The sequence below is a fragment of the Apodemus sylvaticus genome, chromosome 6, assembly GCF_947179515.1.
Source record: "Apodemus sylvaticus chromosome 6, mApoSyl1.1, whole genome shotgun sequence".
Lineage (NCBI taxonomy): Eukaryota > Metazoa > Chordata > Mammalia > Rodentia > Muridae > Apodemus > Apodemus sylvaticus.
In genome coordinates this window covers 119,825,239-119,845,471 of record NC_067477.1, presented here as the reverse complement: position 1 = coordinate 119,845,471, position 20,233 = coordinate 119,825,239, and the positions used below count along the sequence as shown (strand labels likewise).

General features: G+C 42.3%; 1 protein-coding gene across 2 annotated transcripts in view; it reads right to left on the bottom strand.

Moving 5' to 3' along the window:
• Window positions 1–20,233, bottom strand: part of Rbks (ribokinase) — an 83,459-nt gene that overhangs the window by 48,487 nt on the left and 14,739 nt on the right. For both annotated transcript variants that reach the window (XM_052186338.1, XM_052186337.1), the window contains exons 2-4: window positions 9,013–9,145; window positions 2,007–2,070; window positions 855–917 (exon numbers count right to left, since the gene is read on the bottom strand). In XM_052186338.1, the coding sequence (XP_052042298.1) occupies window positions 855–917; window positions 2,007–2,070; window positions 9,013–9,145 (260 nt within the window). The remainder of the gene's footprint in view (window positions 1–854; window positions 918–2,006; window positions 2,071–9,012; window positions 9,146–20,233) is intronic.

Here is a 20,233-nt window from a genome sequence, read left to right as displayed (position 1 = left end):
AACAGATTCTAACACAGCCCACAAAATGTATTAGGTCCTACGCCATATACCCAAGAGATGCCTGGTCTTTCTGAATATTGGCCTTAATTTAAAATGAAAAACCCTATGTAGATATTTTACACTTAGAACAGTTGGTAGATTGTGACCCTTCAACGTGAAGGTAGTTACTGTTTTGTTTTGTTTCTTGTTTTGAGACAGGATCTTACTATGTAGCCCTGGCTGTCCTGGAATTCTCTATGTAGATCAGGCTGGCCTTGAACTCACAGAGATATGATGCCCTACCCAGTCGTAGTTACTGTTTTTGAAGATAAATGTTTTAACTATGGTAAAGCCTCATGTGGAACTTTGTATACTGACTTTTGAGGTTTGATTGTGGCTTAAAGAGCAGACAAAATTGAACATTAATGATAAGTTAGAAGTAATTACTGTCTGCTATTTGCTCAGTAAATAATCTATAAATACGATTATCAAGCTTTGTTTTGAGCCTATTTACATTTACTTACTTAGAGGAAATGTAATGGAACTGCTTTGAGACACACAGACACACACACACACATAGACACACACACACACACACACACATAGACATACACACACACACACACACACACACACACCGGTATTGAGCCTCTCGTGAAGGGAGAAGGAGACACCGTGATAGGACACAGATTGCATTTGGAAGCATCTACTGTGCTTCCCATATATTAGACTTTTACAAGTGATCAAGGTGGGGAATATAATTTAACTTGCTATTTGGAAATCTTGTTATTTGGAGCAGTGGGTGTGGTGAGGTCGGAAGGACTCTGGGACGCACAGTCTGCTGGGGTGGTGGCTCTCATACGTGAGGCACATACCTTCATTATTGACAATTATGGAGGCTGTTCCTGTAGCTGCATCTCTGGTCTGATACGTAAACTCTATAAGAAAAAGAAAGCCACAATTGAGGAATACAGCCTGGCATGGATAATTTATTTTAACAATTTTTATGTGACACTAATTCTTGGAAAAACTTTTTAACCTTTAACCATCTGGAATGAGTTAAAAAAGTAAGTAATTAGTGCTAATTTATACCCATCACCTATACAGTGAGGAAATGGGCATCTTTACATCAGTGGCACCTTTTCTTTGCATTAGTAACAACCCATCAAACTACCCACACATTTTACTCCTTAAAATTATTCAGAGTTGTATACATATGCATTTTTTAGAACAACATATTTCTTTTCTTCACTGTAAAAAAAATGACAGGCTTGAGATAAAAAACAAAAGGTTAAACAGATAAAATGAACTTGTTTGATTTTCTTTATTTTCCTCAGCTTTGCATTTCATCCAGAACTGTGGTCTGGCGTGGAGACAGATGCTCATCAGCCAGGCAGCCTGACAGCAGCAGAGAGCCTCGGGCTGGAGGCAGGGGCCCTGTGTTCCAGTCCTGGCTGCAGCTCCAGCTGGCTGTGTGCTCTTGGGAAAGCCCCAGAACCTTTGCTTTCCTCTTCTGTCATTATGTTCTCAGCCCTGGCAGCTTCTATGATGGCCTCAGCTGTATCATTCAGTGACTTTTCTTAAAACACCCTTTGTGAATATAGCACCTGAGTTTTTCTTGTCACTGGCCTCTTAGCCGTTAAATGAAGATTTGTCACCTCCAATGATTTCATTCTTATTTGGATGAATGTCCATGAAGAAATTAAACAAAGCAGTGCTACGGCCTTTCTGGCTACCAGGGGAGGAGCTACTAATTATACTTAGCTTTCAATTTTCCTGATAACAGGATCACAGAAGAATGTTATGAACAATACATTCAGGTGTGGTAGCACATATCTGTAATCTTAGCACTCAGAAGGTTAAGGCAGGAGGACCACCTTGAGTTTGAGACTAGTACAGGTTGCATAGTTACTACCAGGTCAGCCAAGGCTCTGTAGTGAGACCCTCTCTCAAAAAAGTAAAACTGAAACAATAGAAAATCCATAAAGAAAGTTATAAGCATTAATTTAAAAAAGATGAAATGTTACCTGTAGAAATATGATTTTGTTTTAAGTTTTCTATGTAATCATTGCCAAAAGAATCATTGCCAACCTGTATCAAAGAAACGATGAGCATTAGATCTTTTACATTTAGTAAAATGTTACAATGTAGCTTTTAGAGTATTTAGCATTTTAAAAGGGCATATATGCATGGTACTTCATAAGACTAATTAATCTTAATGTAAGATGCTAGACTATATTTCAGTCCAAAGGCTGTAGTGTAGTGAGATCTGTAACCCTACTTTACTTATACCCATCTAAAGCAGGAAGCACGTATGTCTGTGCCTCCTCTTCGTGCCTGGCGCCCGAGGGACCAGAAGAGGCTTCAGATTTCTAGGAACAAAGGTTGCAAATGGTTGTCTGCCTTGTGGGTGCTGGGAGTTGAGCGTGGGTCCTCTGAGAGCGCTCAGTGCTCTCCCTGTGAGCATCTCTCCAGCCCAGCAGCAGTGTCTTGAAGGCAGAGCTCACCGGAGTGGCACACACTGAACAGGCAAGGCTGTGTTGTTTTAAGTTGATCTTTTCTAATTCTTCACCTTCAAATTATGTATGTAATCACCATTCATTCATGGTTCCGGACTTTGAAACGGTTAAGATCTCATGCTAACAAGGATGTGGAAAAGCCCACAGGCCTCAATCCTACACAAAGAGCTAGAGACAACTATTAAGAATGGGAAAAATAGTCTTCCCCAGGGAAGAGCTCATTAATTAACCAATTATCCAATACCAAATGGTCAGGCTTGAAAACATATACATACAAGAACAGTATACACACTGAGCAGGTTGTATTTATGAATTTAGGAATATATGCACACACACACACACACACACACACACACATGTACATATATGTATGTGCAAACAATGAAAAAAGAGATCTTGAACTTGAATGAGGGATTTATGGGAAGGTTCAGAGGGAGGAAAGGGAATATAATTATATTATAGTCTCAACAAATTAATAAAATAGTTAAACTAAGCCTGAACGCTGTGCATGGTGGAGCGTGCTGAGCATGCGCAGGTGGAAGCTGGAGGAAGCCAAGGTCTGCCCAGGGGCGGAGCCCTGCTCTCCCCGCCCCTCCCCTCCCCATCCCTCTCCGCCCCCTCCAGCTTTAGAAGCACACACTTCCTAATCCTTTCTGTTGGTTCCACACTCAAACTGAAGTTCTCAGAAATTGTTAACAAGTCACAGTAGAACCTTTGAAAAGGTTATTGACTACTTCCTGCCACTGAGCACAGTGGATAATACAGATGACATCTTCACAGAGGATAATGGGCCCAAGAAAGACTATTACAAAGGAATATCAGGAGGCTTCTGTTTCCCAGTCACACTTTGGCCATTAAATTGACAAGAGAAATTTAAATGTAAGCATCTTGGCCAGGAGGCAAGTGGTGCATATGGGAGTCAGGGAACTTGGAGTCTTCTTTCAGTTCTGCCATTATCAAGCTAATTAAAATTCTTTGCATTTTGCCTCAAATTGTTCCATCCGAGCCAGGCTGGAGGGTGGAACTGGTGTGAGTTCTCTCTGGCAGACAGGAACCAACGGTTTGCAAAGCTGCAACTCTGGCTGCACATTAACATCTCCCAGGAGCATTAAACATCCCGCTCTGGTCACACACAGTCCCAGCTAAAGCGTGGGGAGGAGAGCCCAGGGTGTGGTCCACGTGGAAGACTGCTGGGTTTCAGGATGAAAGGGCTGGGAGAGGGTTGGAAAGCTGTATGTGTCTAAGAGGTGGAAATGAGAGCTGACAGTGAGCTCACAGTCCTGGGCATGCTCTGTAGGTAGATCAGCTAAGAGGAGAGGCGAAGTATGGTCTGCAAAGTCCATTAGGGTCGCCAGGCTGGACCCAGTTCTGGGATGAAGACACAGCAGAGCTACAGAGATGTCCTCAGGGGATGTTTGCTGAACCCTGCTCAGAAAGGCTGCAGGGCTGCTCTCACTTGGGATTCTGTTGTTGTTGTTTGGGTTTTTTAAAGTTTTTTTCTTCTATCTTTCTAAAATTCACATTTGGCTAAAAATAATTAGATTTTATTTTCAGAGCTGTGAGTAGAGTCATTTTTAACTTGACCTTGTCACTTGACTGTGGTGGGACACGATGTGTGTGCATATGTTCATGTTTATCTCCTTGCCTTCACTTCTGAAAACGTGGGAGCCCATTCTTCTCTCTCCACCTCCTCACACGGTACCTGTTTTTCAAGCACCAACTCACATCTACCTTCTCTCTGTTGGCTCTCATTAATCCTCTCATTTCCAGAACTCCTACATAGCATTCCTGATCGATACCGTAATACAGTGCCATCTTACACTGTTTGCAACTCCATATTTGTCCACTGAGGCTTCCTAACAGCTTGGAGAGGCTAGCCTGGGATCTCCCAGCCCTTCCCACAGTCCTGCACACGGAAGGTGCTCAATTAGTGTCACATCACTTTAGTTATTCTACAGTTTACTTTCTTGAGCCTATCTTATTCCTGAAGGGCTACAACCCTGAGCACAGGAGTTACGTTGTAGCTGCAGACAAGGCTTTGCTTACAATGGCTCTCTTGTTTTGCAGGCACTGTTCTTGAACTGCACATAATCTGAGGCAGGTCTATCTGCGTGAGCCTGTTCCAGCTGAAAGGGTGGGTCAAGGGCAGCTCCAACATGGATTTATGCCAGGGCAATTCACAGGACTTGATGATCTTGCCTAGGAGGGACTTCTGGCTAGGAAGGAATTCTGTCGCTGCTGTTCAAGCTCTCTTACACGAAGCCCTCCTGCCCTTACTGCTTTCCTTGTTTACTCACAGTGTGGATTAAGAATGTGTAACATACAGAAGCAAGGCAATAAAAGCAAAAAGAGGAGACTGGAGAGATGGCTCAGCGGTTAAGAGCACTGACTGCTCTTCCAAAGGTTCCGAGTTCAAATCCCAGCAACCACATGGTGGCTCACAACCATCCATAATGAGATCTGAATCCCTCTTCTGGAGTGTCTGAAGACAGCTACAGTGTACTCACAAATAATAAATATGTCTTTAAAAAAAAGCAAAAAGAGGATCATAAGGTACAAAGCCTCATTTATTTTTGTGGCTAAATTCAGTGGCTGTAAAAATCTACTGTCATATTGCTATAAATCATCCTGTTTACTTCTGGTTTCTGTACTGTCTAGGCCAGGACAGACTGAGTACAGCACTGGCCTGATGCAGAGGCTTTAGAGTTGTACTGTCCTTTGTCACTGGACTTCCTGTCTGACTTTCCTGAAGGGAACCAGGTGCTACCTGCATTAGAAGTGAGACAGGTTTACCTTTGTAGGAAACAAAACCATGCTATTTCCTCAGCTCACCCTAGTATGCTGGTTCCTGGCTTGGTCACTGAGGTCCAGGTCTGCCTGTGGTTCTATTCATCTACACAGAGAGCAGCTGTGGGCTCACAACTGGGCTCCTACACCTTGGTCTCTTTATTTAACACGGTTTTTAGATGCCATATTTGATGATTCTTCTTTCTCTTCATTTGTGTGCACGTATGTGTCTGTGAGGGTGTACACATATATGAATGTTCATGTGTGTGTGTGTGGTGCGTGAATGTGAAGGTCAGATATCAACTTCAGGTGCTGTCCCTTAGGGACATTATCCATGATATTTGAGACAGGGACTCTTACTGTAACTCTCCTATTCGGCTAGGCTGGCTAGTGAACCCTCCTCCTCCTGCCTTGGCCTCTCCAGTGCTGGGATCACACATACACATCACCAGCATGCCCACCCGTTTAAGCACAGTTCTGTGTATTGAGGTCAGGTCCTTGTGGTTGCCACACTGCCATCTCTAGTCACACTGGAGGTGGGCTCCAGCATACTGGGCTTACAGGCACTCGCCAGGGCTTGGTGTTTAGAAAGAACTTCCTCCTCATAAATATTTGGCTTCAATGGCATACAGGTGGAGAAAGCATTTGCACACATTGGGAGAAGTCTATGAGAGAGGCCTTAGCAGGCTGTTTGCCTTGGGATGAAGACTTTCATTTTCAAAAACACCATCTTCAGTTATTGCTGGACATTAGCCTGACAGCTAGTGTATCAGAGTAGAACATAAGTTAGCATTGCGTAGAGAATGACAGGGGATTCTCTACCAGTTTCTCTTTTGCTCCATCTGTTCATTTTTATCTTGATTAATGTAATGATTTGGGTTTTGATTTGGAACTTGTCATCTTTAAAAAAAAAACTGCTAAAACACAAGTGTGGCTGATTTGTCTGACAAGATTGTACTGCACGCTGCGTGTGCTGGCGCACACCTGTGGGCCAGCTTCAGCCAGGGGAGGGCAGGAGGATTAAGGGCTTTCTATACCACACAGCAAGGTCAAGGCCAGCATGGGCTACACAGGGCTTTGAAACCCTGTCTACACAACCAAAAAGAAACACAACACAGGATAACGCAGCACAATACTACACAGTGGAAGCTATAACGATGATGAATAACTTTTGCTATAAAAGTCTATTTTTCTCTTTAAGAACTCTAAGAGGCACATACCTATAATCCCAGCAGTCAGGAGATCAAGGCAGGAGTATTATGACTTGGAAGCTAATAGGGGCTACAAAGAGAAACCCTTTATTAATCAATTAATTAGAGAGGTTTCCAGCTAGAGGTGAAATCTAGAGGCAGATGGCATTCTTTGCATATGTGAGACTCTGTGTTCCTTCCCCAACACCAAAATAAGAAAATAAAACAAGGAGACTAAGAATATCACACAATTTTCTTAATTTAATGTTTTAAATAAATCCTTGCCTTAGAGTCCCAAGGCACAAAAGCAAATTTATCCTGGGCAGGCTTTGCTTGAAATCAGTTTTTTTATGTTTTCCTGTGCAAAAGTTTGGACTAAGTTGTGTGGAGCAAACACGGCTGGCTAGAGGTGCTCAGAAGACGCTCCGGAAGCCTGAGGTGCTGTTAGGAGCCATCCACTCCAACCTCAGAGTGAAGCAGATAGCCATCCATTCCACCCTCAAAGTGAGGTGGACAGCCCCGCCCTCCAACTGCCCTCAGGACTTGAGCGCAGCCCCACCTCTCACATCGGTCACGTGATTTCAGGTCTCACTTCCTCAGTTCAGTTCTACAACTCGAATATTTCTATTTTGTTTTTCTATCTATGCCTTCCATTCTATAGACCTAAAATAAAAACAATCTCAAAATCTTAAGAGTAGGATGAGAACCGGGGCCCATGGACTCCTGACTTCAGTGGCCTAGGAATACTTTGCTTTCAAGAGGGGAGGGTGCTCCATTGTCTTTTCCACTCCCAGTCCGAGGGAACGCCCCTTGTCCCAGGACAGCCACTCTGGATACCAAACCATTCTATGTCCATCTTTTTCCTGCCTATCTTCTTCCCAGTGTCTGAGCTCCCTTTTTGAGTATGTTGGGTCATTAACTCGATCTCATCTCTAATCAAGGATGGGATAAGTCAGTGTAAAACTTTTGTCAGTGTCCTCTCAAGGTGCCATCATTTCTAGAACACAATTATTTCCTGATTGGCTGTATTACTATTTTAAATCCCTAAAGACCAATCTTAATGACAGAGGCGGTTCTTATTTTGAATTTTGTTTTTCCTGTGATGTTTCTGACCAAATAGCCATGAGAATGCTATGCTGGTCATAAATGAGAAGTGAAACTACGGTTCATTAGCAGATGAAGTGATAATTGTATGGCTTAAACATCCCTTAGAGGATCCCACAGAGAGGAACGTGCTGTGAGAACGCAGAAATGACATGTCTGCAGATTTTTTTTTTTTTTTTTTTTGGTAAAATCTACATAGTTCACAAGAGACAGCTTTCCTAAGTTTTTTCCTTTTTTTTTTTTTCTTTTCTTAGCATCTGCTGGGCAGATTCAAACTCAACTTCCCTTGCACTTAAACTCACACAAGTTTACCGTCTTATAACAGCAACGTTACCACCTTCAAATGACATGCAATAAATACAGTTGGAAACTTTTGAAGGCCAAATACAATTATCTTGACTTATTTCAGTAGGATTGCTGATGTTACACACCCTTTCTCTACCCAGCTGAGAAGAGGAGCATGCCAAGGGTCCGATAGGTGGTCATTCCACCCTAGACCCTGCTAACTCCCGGCACAGCAGTAATGCCGAGCGAGTGCCTTAGTGAAGACTGGCTGATCCTAGGGCTACTTTGCTGCTGAGGCCCTCTGAGTGCAGGATGACTCAGGCTGTTTAGAGTGGGACTGTAGACCCCCAGGGAACAGGTTAATTCCTCTCACGTTGCATACTTTGACTGTAAGTTCATTGGATTCAGGGAACACAGCATTAAGTTATTTGAGGACTGTTACTTCCCAGAGGATTCATCAAAGGATAAATTCATACAAAGCATAAGAAAGCCTAATCACTCTTATTTAGATTTTTTACAAACAGACCTTCAAAAGAATTAAAATCATGAACTCAGAGAGGGGCATGTGGATGCATAGTTGCAGGCTACCCAGAAACAGTCAGAAAGGTGGGCACAGCCCAGGAGTCTAGCAACACACTCCCTGGTGGATAGGAATCCACATCAAGGCAGAGTATTTAGCCATTAAGAAAGATGTAATATCGATACATGCTATGGATGGAGGAGCCTCAAAAACAGTGAAGAAGCCAAGAGCAAAAGTCTTATATTACACAGCCAATTACATGAACTATCCGAAATACAGAGGTTCATGGAGACAGAATGTAGATTGGTGGCCACAGGATTAGGAAGAAATTGCTTAAATGGACAAGAGTCTTTCCTTTGGAGTGATGGTGTTCTGAACTGGCTAGAAGCAGCAGATGCTAAACATCGCAGATCACTAAGTGCTACTAAAATGTAATGTTTCTCTAGACAGGGCCTCACTATGTAGCTGAGGCTGGCCTTGGACTTGGCCCTTCAGCATCATGAGCAGCTGGTACCACAGGTACCTCCACTATCTCCAGTGCAGTGCTCATTATGTACTTGTGAAGGAAAACAGAAACTGACCGTGAGCAGGCCTTTGCCCTGGGCCCTCCCAGTGCTCCATGGCTTACCTTGCAGACCATGGCTGCCTTTGCTCCAAGCCGGGCAGCTTGGACACACTGGTTGGCACCTTTTCCTCCAAAGCCAATAAAAAACTTATGTCCATGGATGGTTTCTCCAGTTTTTGGCAAACGAGAAGTAAGACTATTATAAAGAGAAGAAAACAAAGCATGTTGGTAATTGCAATCAGTGTACATTCTTGAGAGACCAGGAAAGGTTATCTAGAGCTCTGATTACTCTTAAGCAAGCTGTGAGCTGCCAGGAAGACAGTCTTTCCTTTCAGCTTGCATTATAACACAGCCCATCTCCTCCGGAGAATTCCTCTGCTCTCCAGTTGCTGTAGCTGCAGTGCATACAACAGCTGGTGTCTGCACTGCATTGGGGTGATTCACGGGCTCGTCCCCTGGCCCACGCCAGAGCTTTACTCACAGTGGAACTCAGCAGGCAGGCAGAAGAAAAGCATATGGGCTTCTCTGCCAGTTAAATAAGAGGCAGGAGGCGTATCATGAATCTAGTGACTATCAAGGGTGGGGTTGATGAGGAGAGGGACATGGGGATTTCTGGTACTAAAACAACCCTCCTTCTTTCCTTGAGGGTGGGGCAGGATCAAACTCTCTCCTGTATACTGTGTCATTTATGTATACTGTCAAAAAGAACATCTATTTAAAACGATGGCGTGCTAAGTACTAAGTTGGGCTTAAGTTTTATTAAGGAACATCACAATCATATAAAAGTAGACCCCCTGTCCTGTCCACTCAGCACTCAGATTCAGTCCTCAACTCCCAGCTCAGCTTGCTCTCCTTTCATTGGTGTCTCAAGAGGCTTAGCATGACTTCACTATAACGCTATGGCCATCGGTGACAGCATTATCCAGGGGAAACATTACATGACATTTGTTCCAGGTAAAGATTTTCATGACTTTAAAAGATTGAGGAAACAGCATTTTAGGAGGATGGGAAGAAATGACTGACTTCAAAATGGTAGGCGTTTCAGACAAGGGAAGTGAGGACTGGCTGCCTGGCCCAACGAAGGGGACCACGGGTGGCAGGGGAACCACAGTGAGTCACCTCTGAAGGGAAGAAAGGCCGAGCATGAGCTCACAGGAAGACTGGGTGAGAATCTATGGTGTCTGAAGAGTACAGGTCTGTATTCAGTAATAGGCCGTGCTACATCTGAAACCAGCACATACTGTATTAGACTCGAGTAGCAGAACGCCGGTTCCTCCAGGTCACTAACAGCTTGCTCGCAGTGGGTTGTCATGAACTAATGTCAGAATGCACATTTGTTCCAATAAAGACCAAGACCAACCCATGAGTCTCTCTATATGCTTCTAAAACCATCAATAATTCAGTCGGCACGATTCTACTCCCCAGCACCGTGCTGTCAAATATGCTTGAGATTCAAGAGACTCATCAATAATGTGAAAACATCCCACTCCTCCTCTCTTCAATGCTATTTTTATCTAAGATTCTACATGCATTTATAGTACTGATGAAAAAAATATACATCTAAAAGGTTCACTTCTGGAAAAGGTACTCAATCAAGAGAAAAATGGTTTTAATGTAATGTTATTATCCTGTCATTTAATTTAGCAATGACAGTGATGATGGGATTTTGATTTGCATCAGAAATCTTAAACATTTTAGGATTCTGTTATGAGCAGCAGCGGTGAGTAACCCATGTGACGGAGTAGTGATGTGAATTCCTGGCTACCAAAGACTCGTAAAACCTTAAAAAGCAGAATATCTAACATGGCTAAAACAGCTATAATAACTGCACTAGCAACACAGTGACTTAAAGAAACTTAGGACTTCTGCTGTATTTATCTGGGTCACAAGTCACTGCTTTGAATCAATTGTCCTTTTTATTGTCAGCTGTGGGGAACCATGACAACCATACTGCCAGGTTACTATGGGATGTGTATGTACAGAGGTGAGGGGTGAAATTGTGGCAGCATGTATGTGTGCTTGATGTCGGAGCAGATATGGCTAGGATATATAGCAATTTCTTTGAAAAATGCTATTTGTATGCATATTGATGTTTTGCCTGCATGTGTTTGTGCCTTATGTGCATGCAGTGCCCATGAAGGCCAGAAGAGGGCATCACATCTCCCGGCACTAGAGTTACAGACAGTTGTGGGCTGTCAGGTGGGTGGTGGAAATTGAACCCCAGTCCTCTGAAAGAGCCACAGGGCTCTTAACCGCCGAGCCACCTCTCCAGCTCCCTTAGAGCCATTTCTAAACAGACAATATTAACACAAGCTGGTGGATATTAGCAAGTGTGGAATTAATCCAACAATCACTGAAAGGCCTCATGTCTTTGGTGTTTCACTATTTTCGTTTTTCTTCTTTCTCCATCTTTCTCTGCCCTTATCCCTTTCTTTCTCTAACGGTTAACTTTCCCTATACAAGGACAAAGATCGTGTCTGCCGTGTCCCCCACTGCACCCAAACTGTCTGCCACACAACAGACTTGAGCTCTTGTCTCCTCTGTATAGTATCCATGTTTGCTTCTGACCTGGCGGGATGAGGTACTGATTATGGGATGGAAGAGAAAGCCAGCAGCCATGGCCACACAACTGTCTGACACCAACTCCATGTTTTGTCATCTCTTGCCCACTGCAGTCCAGTGTGTTTAGCAGGGTGCCTTTCTTTCTCTCGCCCCAGTCCCCTCTCCCTCCTCTCTGAGACAGTCTCACTCAGCCCAGGCTGACTGGGATTCACTCGGAGGCTGAGGCTGCTCTTGTACTCCTAAGCTCCCTGCCTTTGTCTCCCAAGTGCTACAATGATAGGCATGTGCCTCCAGGCCTAGCTTAGGGGTTTTCTTTTCTTTTTAAAATATTTATTTTCACTTTTTAAATGTGTGTATATATGCTGTTGCCTTCAGAGGCCAGAAGAGGATATCAGACCCCCCAGAGCTGGGGTTGCAGGTAGTTGTGAGCTGCCTGATGGGGGACAGACTGGCCCTCCTAGGCTCCAAGCCTTCTCTTTAGCCACCCCCCCCGAAATTCCTCTTCTATACCCAGGAATTATAATTATAGAATACATCATTACTTACACATTGAGGAACTAATTCAGTAAGTGTTGATTATTTTCTGGTGTACTTTCTCTAGGGGAGAATCATCTTGCTGACAAGGTTATAACTCAATCGTGATACAAGTGAAAGATGAATGAAACTCGTATTACAGATCCAGGATCATATGATCTGATTCCTATCTTTTAAAGAGGCTGGAGATGTAGCTCAGTGGTAGAGCACTTGCCTAGTATGTGTGAGGCCCTGAATTCAATCCCTAGCACTAAAAAAAAAAAAAAAAAAAAAAAAAAAAAAAAAAAAAAGCTCACTATGTCTTTTGAAGAGAAAAAAAGATAAGTGTGCAGATATGCATTGCTTTATGGCAAGTTTACATTCTGAGACATGAATAATTTTGTTGTTTGTCAAATATCAGCATCTACTTACACAAACCAAGATTGCTATGTCAACGAGGACATCTTATAAGACCACTATCACACACACCTTCTATGGCTGACAGCAACAGTTTCATTTACTATGTGACTGTTAAGGTTGCACACAAAAGGGTAACACATAGAAAGTGAGCCTATGACTGGCACCAACAGAGAAGGGTGGGGAACAAAACATCGTGTTCTACTGGTCATTGTTTTTAGTCCAGGATTGGACATAAGGCCTCATACGTGCTAGGCAAGTGTCCTGCCAGATTCATGTGCAGTCTGAGTTTGTTCTATAGCTCAGATAGTCCTTGAGTTCTCCTGCTCAGGTAGCTGGGGTATTACAGGCCTGTACCATCAGACCTGGCCTTCATTTTGTATGTTGGATACTTATGCACTTAAGTCTATATAGTAAGAAACCATTACTGAATTAAGGCATACCACTCCAGATTCCACACACTCTACCTGTTCGTTGTTGGTAGCAATTAGCTCTTTGTGGACACAGACTAATAGGGCCTTGCTGTATTATTTCTTCCATAGAGCTTCTCCATCTCTTTGCTAAGATCCTTCAGGACAGGCCATAGAGGTCAAAGGTCAGGTCTCTCTTTCTAACATGTAGGTCCCGAGGATTGAATTCAGGGCTGGCAGCCAGCACCTCACAGCCACCATTATCTTTGTATGGGCTCTTTCTTCCCTGCTCTGACCCCCTAGCCCCTGCCCGTGCTTCCTCCATTGAGGGGGAACCTGTAGGTGTTCAGGCAGGGACACAAAACACACAGCAAGAGGTGAGAATGGAAACCTGGTTCAGATCGACTTTCTCAACCTGAATGAGACTTGGGAAGTCTGATGGCAGGCAGCTCATTGCCAACATATTTAAAACACAGAGCAATTTGTAAAAAGGTTTCCAGGCAACAATTAGTCTGATATAGGCATACAATAAAGCCTAAAGCGTTCTTAGAACAGTGGTTCTCAACCCTCCTAAAGGTGCACCCCTTTAATATAGTTCCTCATGTGATGACCCCACACCATAAAATTATTTTGTTGCTACTTCATAACTGTAATTTTGTTACTGTTATAAATTATAATGTAAATATCTGATATTTGATAGTCTTAGGTAGCTGTGAAATGGTTATTTAACTTCCAAAGGGGTCAAGACCCATAGGTTGAGAAATGCTGACTTAGAAACTGCTTTACATGTGACTGTGAGGGTATGTTCTCTAACTAAAAGGCCTAGAATCTACTGTGGTCTCTGACAGAGATAGCATCGAAGTCAGTGGGCTATAAAATACATGTAACCACCACTCCTGCCCAAAGATGAGTTCTATTAATTGGAAGGAATAAACAACAGCTTATGAAGGGAAGAGACTGGGATAAGTGCTTTAGGGGAGGTCTGCCTCCACGGAAAGCCAAAAGGTTACCAGGTTGTTAACAAAATCCGCTCCCAGCCTTCTGGAAAACATGTATTTGCTCCTTTGAGAAGAAGGCCCTGTGTGTTTAACATTCCTTGTTCCCTTGTGCTCAGTGGGCACAAGGACCTTTGTGTTCCCAACACTCCTTTACAGAGCTCACTAGAATATGTATTCTTTTTAAACAAAAGGTTTATCTTTGAAACTTCTTAATTCTAAGTAACCAGCTGTTCAATGTATCGTTAAGCATCTGAAATACTGAAACACCATACAAGTCTCAGAATTGGTTGTGCCAACCAACATGTGAGGGATTGACTCTAAGCTGTCACCAGTGGTCTGCCAGTGTTAGCTCTTTAATACATTATCTGTACTTAGTAGTGATTATTTATTTACAAGTTGGTGGTAGTTCAGGTCAGAACTCTGAACTTTTATAGTTGAGGGAATCTTGTTTTTAGTCATCTCCCTGGGACCTGCCTTTACCACAGAACTCTGTTGTTTGGCTTGCAAGGAAGCCTTTGCGATGCCAAAATCATACCTTTGGGGAGACAATGGCTGTAATGGGTAGGACATAACTGTGCAGAGTTGAGAGTTTCTGGAATATAGAATGCTTTACACACACACACACACACACACACACACACACACACGATGAAAAAAAAGTCCTTTAAGTTTTTAGAGGTATTTAAACAGAGGAAAACTGTCCATTTTGGGAAATTTTAGTAAAAGATACAAGATGTAAAAAATGCATAGTGGTGAACGAAAGACAAAGCATCAGTAATGAAATCTTTCCCCCATTTGTTAATGATGAAAATGTTTTCATTAAAGTTCAACATAGAAAGAATCACTGCTATGCCATATCAAAGTAAACACTGAAGAGACACATATAATCTCAAGGAAGATTGTCACGATGTTTCTTTCTTTCTTTCTTTCTTTTTTTTTTTTTTGGTTTTTTGGATTTGTTTTTTTCGAGACAGGGTTTCTCTGTATAGCCCTGGCTGTCCTGGAACTCACTCTGCAGACCAGGCTGGCCTCGAACTCAGAGATCCGCCTGCCTCTGCCTCCCAGAGTGCTGGGATTATAGGTGTGTGCCACCACCGCCCAGCTTTGTCATGTTGTTTCTTTACCAGACAAATTTACCCTTATGGCAAACAGCACAAAACAAAACAAAACAAAACAAAACAAACACAAACACAAAAACTAGACCTTGTTCCATCGATTCGCTGAATTACTGGGAGAGAATTTGATTGTTGCTTTCCTGAAATTATCTAGGCTCTTGTAAAACATGACTTTCCTTTTAAGGATGTAGGCATTGCTCAAATTAAAAAAAAAGGGCACCATGAAAAATGGTCATGGAGTACTGAGCAGTGTGGTCTGTGAGAACCAGGCTACAGGCTGCTTGTCTAACGGAGTGGAATCTGCTGGGGTCATCAAACAGACCAAGGCCTGGCATACTGTGTGTCTAAGAGTCTGTATTCTTAATCCTCTGTATTGTGCTTTCCTCATGTGTAATCCAGGGTAAGTAGTTTACCGTGCATCTGAGTGTTTCTTAAAGAAATAAATTTAAAGGGAATAGAGGAGAAACTGGAACATTAGTTATAAATAGAAGTATTCCTAAATTGTAAATTCTATTTTACTCTTAATTACACTTTCCTAATTCACCAGGAAGTTACGTCAAGTTTAAGAAAGTACCTAGTATCTTTTCTTCTTAGTGTGATAAGCAGTGCAAGGGTAACTGCAGTAATCCTGACTCATGGTTTGATGGTGAGGGTACAGGTGCCCATCAAGGTAGGGAGAGAGTGGAGGCAGGAGTGTGAGATGGATGCTCACAATGGGCAGATGTGCTCACATGTGGAAGCAGAGGAAGGGGCCTGTGGCATATGCTCCCTTTTCTCTTTATTCAGCCTAGGACCCAAGCCCATGGGGTGGTGTAGTCTACATTCAGGGCAGGTCTACTTCCTCTAGTTGATCCTCCCTGGAAACACCCTCATGCATGCGCCCAAAGGTGTGCTATACTAATGCCCTATGCTTTTCTTAATCTGCTCAAGTTGACATGAAGATTAACTATCACAGCACCATCACATGGATTCCCTTTAATTCAAACACGAAGCTTAGCTAGATGCCAAAGACACAAATTAAGATGCTCGATGTGGGGGTGGTGAGAGTGTGTGGGGAGAAGACCAAGAAAAAGAGAAACAAGGTTGCTACCATATAAAAATTAAAATAGTATAAACTTTTGATTGAAAGAGAAGAATCTCAACAGACAAAAACATGCACAAGACATATTTAAACGGAGAACAAATTTATAGCTTACAAAATGTTGCATTTTTGAATTGGACAGAAAGAAAGCCATCCTTGCCGTGAGAGGCACCGTGTTAGAGGATGGTGTTTGAAGCAGGAGGCTTGACCCACTTACTGATTTCATTATCTTGACAGCTCTCCCCTCTTTGAACCAGCTTCTTCTCTTGCAAAACAGTTTAATAATACTTGTCAACTCCTGAAATGCCAGGGTTTTGTGCTCACAGCGAATTCACTGACAGGTGTTACCAGAACAACTTATCAATTGCTTTTAACTTCTTGACAATGAGGTGGTTGTTACAGGTTCTCAAGAGATTATTTGAACCAAAGGAAGAGATGACCTGGTGATTGGAAGATGACAAGTCTTTCAACCAAAGAAGTTATACTAATACCTGCCTCAGCAAAAGTCAAGATGCACGTTGCTTTTTTGTTTTTGCATTGACCCTTTCTTTTGGCTGAAAGCTTTTGACATATTAGAAGCTTCTATGATAAGAGATTGTACATTAGTTAATACCTAATTAAAATTCATACTAATTATTCCCGCTGCCTGTATTTTTCAGCCATTTCTCTTCTCCTCAGCATTTGTGTATGTCACATTTAAAGGTTAAGTATAATTTCAAAATCAAGTTGTCACTCACAAAAACGCGAGTGAACTTAGAGGGCGCTATGGTAAGTGAAATAAGCTGGGATGGGTGAGAAACACCCATCTCACTGATTTGTGGAACCTAAAAGCTGAACTCATAGACGGAGAGTAGAAAGGAAGTTACCAGAGGCGCAGGGGAGAGGTGGGATTTGTTACAAAGCCACAACTGGATGTGGTGGTTTGAATATCCTTGACCCTAAGGAGTGGTATTGCTAGGAGGTGTGGCCTTGTTGGAGGAAGTGTGTCACTGTTGGGGTGGGCTTCGAGACCCTTCTCATAGCTGCCTGCAGTCAGATCAGGATGCAGAACTCTCAGGTTCTCAGGTGCCATGCTGCCTGGATGCTTCCAAGCTTCCTGCCATGATGATAATGGACTGAACCTCTGAACCTGTAAGCCAGCACCAATTAAATGTTGCCCCTTCTAGGACTTCTCTTGGCCGTGGTGTCTATTCACAGCAGTGAAACCCTAACTAAGACAGAGGACTAACTGCCTGTGTTCTGCCCATAATATGGTGATGACAGTGAAAAGTAATTCATTGTACACTCTAAAATAATAGATGTACCCTGATAACTACAAAATAAACACATGCATTGAAACATTACACTGTAATGCAGAAATATGTATATTTGTCCATAACCTAACAATCAGGTTAGTAACATATATTTCTCTGTGTGTAAAAAGCTCTTAACCTACTAATTAAAATTGCATTCTGCTGGGCATGTGGCAGGGCACATGCCTTTCATCCTAGCACTCAGGAAGCAGAGGCAGGGGATCTCTGTGAGTTTGAGGCCAGCCTGATCTACATAATTCCAGGACAGCTGGGGCTACATAGGGAAGACACTGTCTCAAAACAAAATGAAACAAAACAAAACACATTTTTTTCTAATCTGAACTTGTAGACATACAAGTGATTTTTTTAAAGAAATAAACTATCGATTACGTTTTAAGTAGTTAACTGTTTTGACAATGGTTTGTCTACCTTATCTAAGAGTCATTTTGCTTTAAGATGTAGCTACCTCAAGTTCAGAGTAGAACATACACCAAACAGAGGCGGTCAGTTTTTTAGTGTCACATGTTTGACCTCAACTGATTTAACTGGTTAAAGTGGAAAAAGCTAGGTGATCAGAAAGACAATAAAGATGAGTGTGTTACGGTGTTCTGCCAGGTCACCATTTGGCAAATCTTATTTCATTCTTGAATCTCTGATCACATGCTGCCTCCTGTTATCATGTTAACTCTGTCCAATTAAAATTCTTATTATTATTCATTCTGACAAAAACCACTAAATTTCTGGATCAGAAGTCTTCTTTACCGTTTTCTTTTTGTGTTTTTAAGATAGGGCCTTACTATGTAGCCTGGCTGACCTGAGACGCACTATGTACATTAGGCTGGTCTTGAACTTGCAGTGTTCCTCCTTCCTCTCTTTCCTGAGTGCTGGCTGGGATTACGGGTGCGTTCTGACAATAGGCTCAGAGACATTATGTGGACATGGTAGCTCTTCCTTACTCATAGGGAATCAATAAGCTGTTTTCTTAAAGACTTGCTTTTATTTTTAATTTTGTATATGTGTGTATGCCTACATGAGTGCTAGTATCCGCAGCCAGTAAAGCTTGTATTACCCTGAAGCGAGTGTTACAGGCGGTTGGGAGCTGCCTAAGGTAGGCGCTGGGCTCAACTCAGGTCATCTGTAAGAGCAGCAGTCTCTGTTAACCACTGAGTCATCTCCACAACAAATTCTAAGACATCTCTGCCTATACTGGATGCTTACAAACATGGACAGAACCAGACCCAACTCATATATACTATGGTTTTCCTATCGTGAATACCTATAATAAAGTTTGATTTGTAAATTAGGCACAGGAAGAAACTAACAATTAACAATGCCAAAATAGAAAAATCATCATAAAATTCTGCCATAAAATTGCCATCACCACCATTTTTGCCCTTTGGTGGGTGCACAAAGGTTAACTGAACACAGTACTTTTATGCAATGATAGTCAGTTTGCTCAACAAGAATGACACTAAATGATTAGTGGCCAAGTGATACATAGATAACGAATACGATTGTCAAAGGAATCTTTTCTTTGATGTTTTATACAAATTCTCACCATGTAGCTCAAGGTCTGGCTTCCAACTTACTGTGTGGATTGACCTGCTTAGAGATTGTGATCTTCCAAGATCTGCTTACTGAGTGTTGGGATTATGCCATGTGCCACCATATCTGGCCTCTGACTCTAAACTATAAAGGACATAGAAGTCTGTACCGATAGTTTGTTTTTCAAGCACTTGGAGGTTTCATTTCAGGAGCTGAAAAGGTGGCTCAGTGGGTAAGAGCTTGTTCTGCACGCATGAAGACTTGAGACTCAAGTTTAAATCCTTATCGTGCCATTTGCGAGCACACACACACACACACACACACACACACACACACACAATCATTTTGCCTGTGCCTGTGACCTCAGCATTGGATCATGGGGGCAGATAGGCAGATCCTGAGGGTTCGCTAGCCAGCTTGCCTCACTGAAAATGTAAATTCAATGAAAGACACTGTCTCAAGGCAAAATGTTGCAAAGTAGTAGATGTCTTATCTGGCCTTTGAATGTCCACATCCAAGCTCATACATCTGAACACACATGTGCATGTCTGGCCTCTGAATGCCCATGCACAGGTTCATATACTTGAACACACATGTGCATATCTGGCCTCTGAATGCCCATACATCTGAACACACATGCGCACACCACCCCACTCCACACACTACAGCCCCCAAAGTTTCATTTCATTATTCGCCTGTTTCTGACAAGAAGTTGGAACTAAACATTTGCTTTTTTAATGCCATGTATCTTTTTCCTCTGATGCTTTTTGTTTGTAATGGGTTTGCATTGAATTTCATTAGAATGTGCTTTTATACTATTTATCCTGTTTAGAGTTAATCTCTCAATTAAAATTTCAGGTTTTCATAAAACTTGGAAAAATTTTAGCTATCATTTCTTCAAATACTTTCTGCGTCTCTCTCTCTTCCTTTTAGACTATAATCACACTTAATTTAGACTGTTGTCTCCTGGGCATGAGAGGCTCTATGCATTTCCCCATTCCTTTGATTTACTGAGCTTATTTATGGCTCTTTTAACATTGGTATTGATTCCAATGTTTCTGTTATTGCTGTCTTCCGATTGCCCTTTTTCCTCTCTTGGTTATGGATCACCATATTTACTTGATTCTTCAAAAGTCTAATGATTTCTGATTAGATGCTAAGTTTTGCAGATATCACAGTTTATCTTACCATTTTGGTTTCTCTAGAGGGCATTTGACTGTTTTGCAGTTAAACAAATTGTGGATTATCATGATCCTTTTAAATGTTGCTGTTGAGATGTTAGGATGGGTCTAAAGTAGTCTTTACTGGAGGATGGATTTACCCCTTTAACTAGGTTGTGGTCCTGGGATCT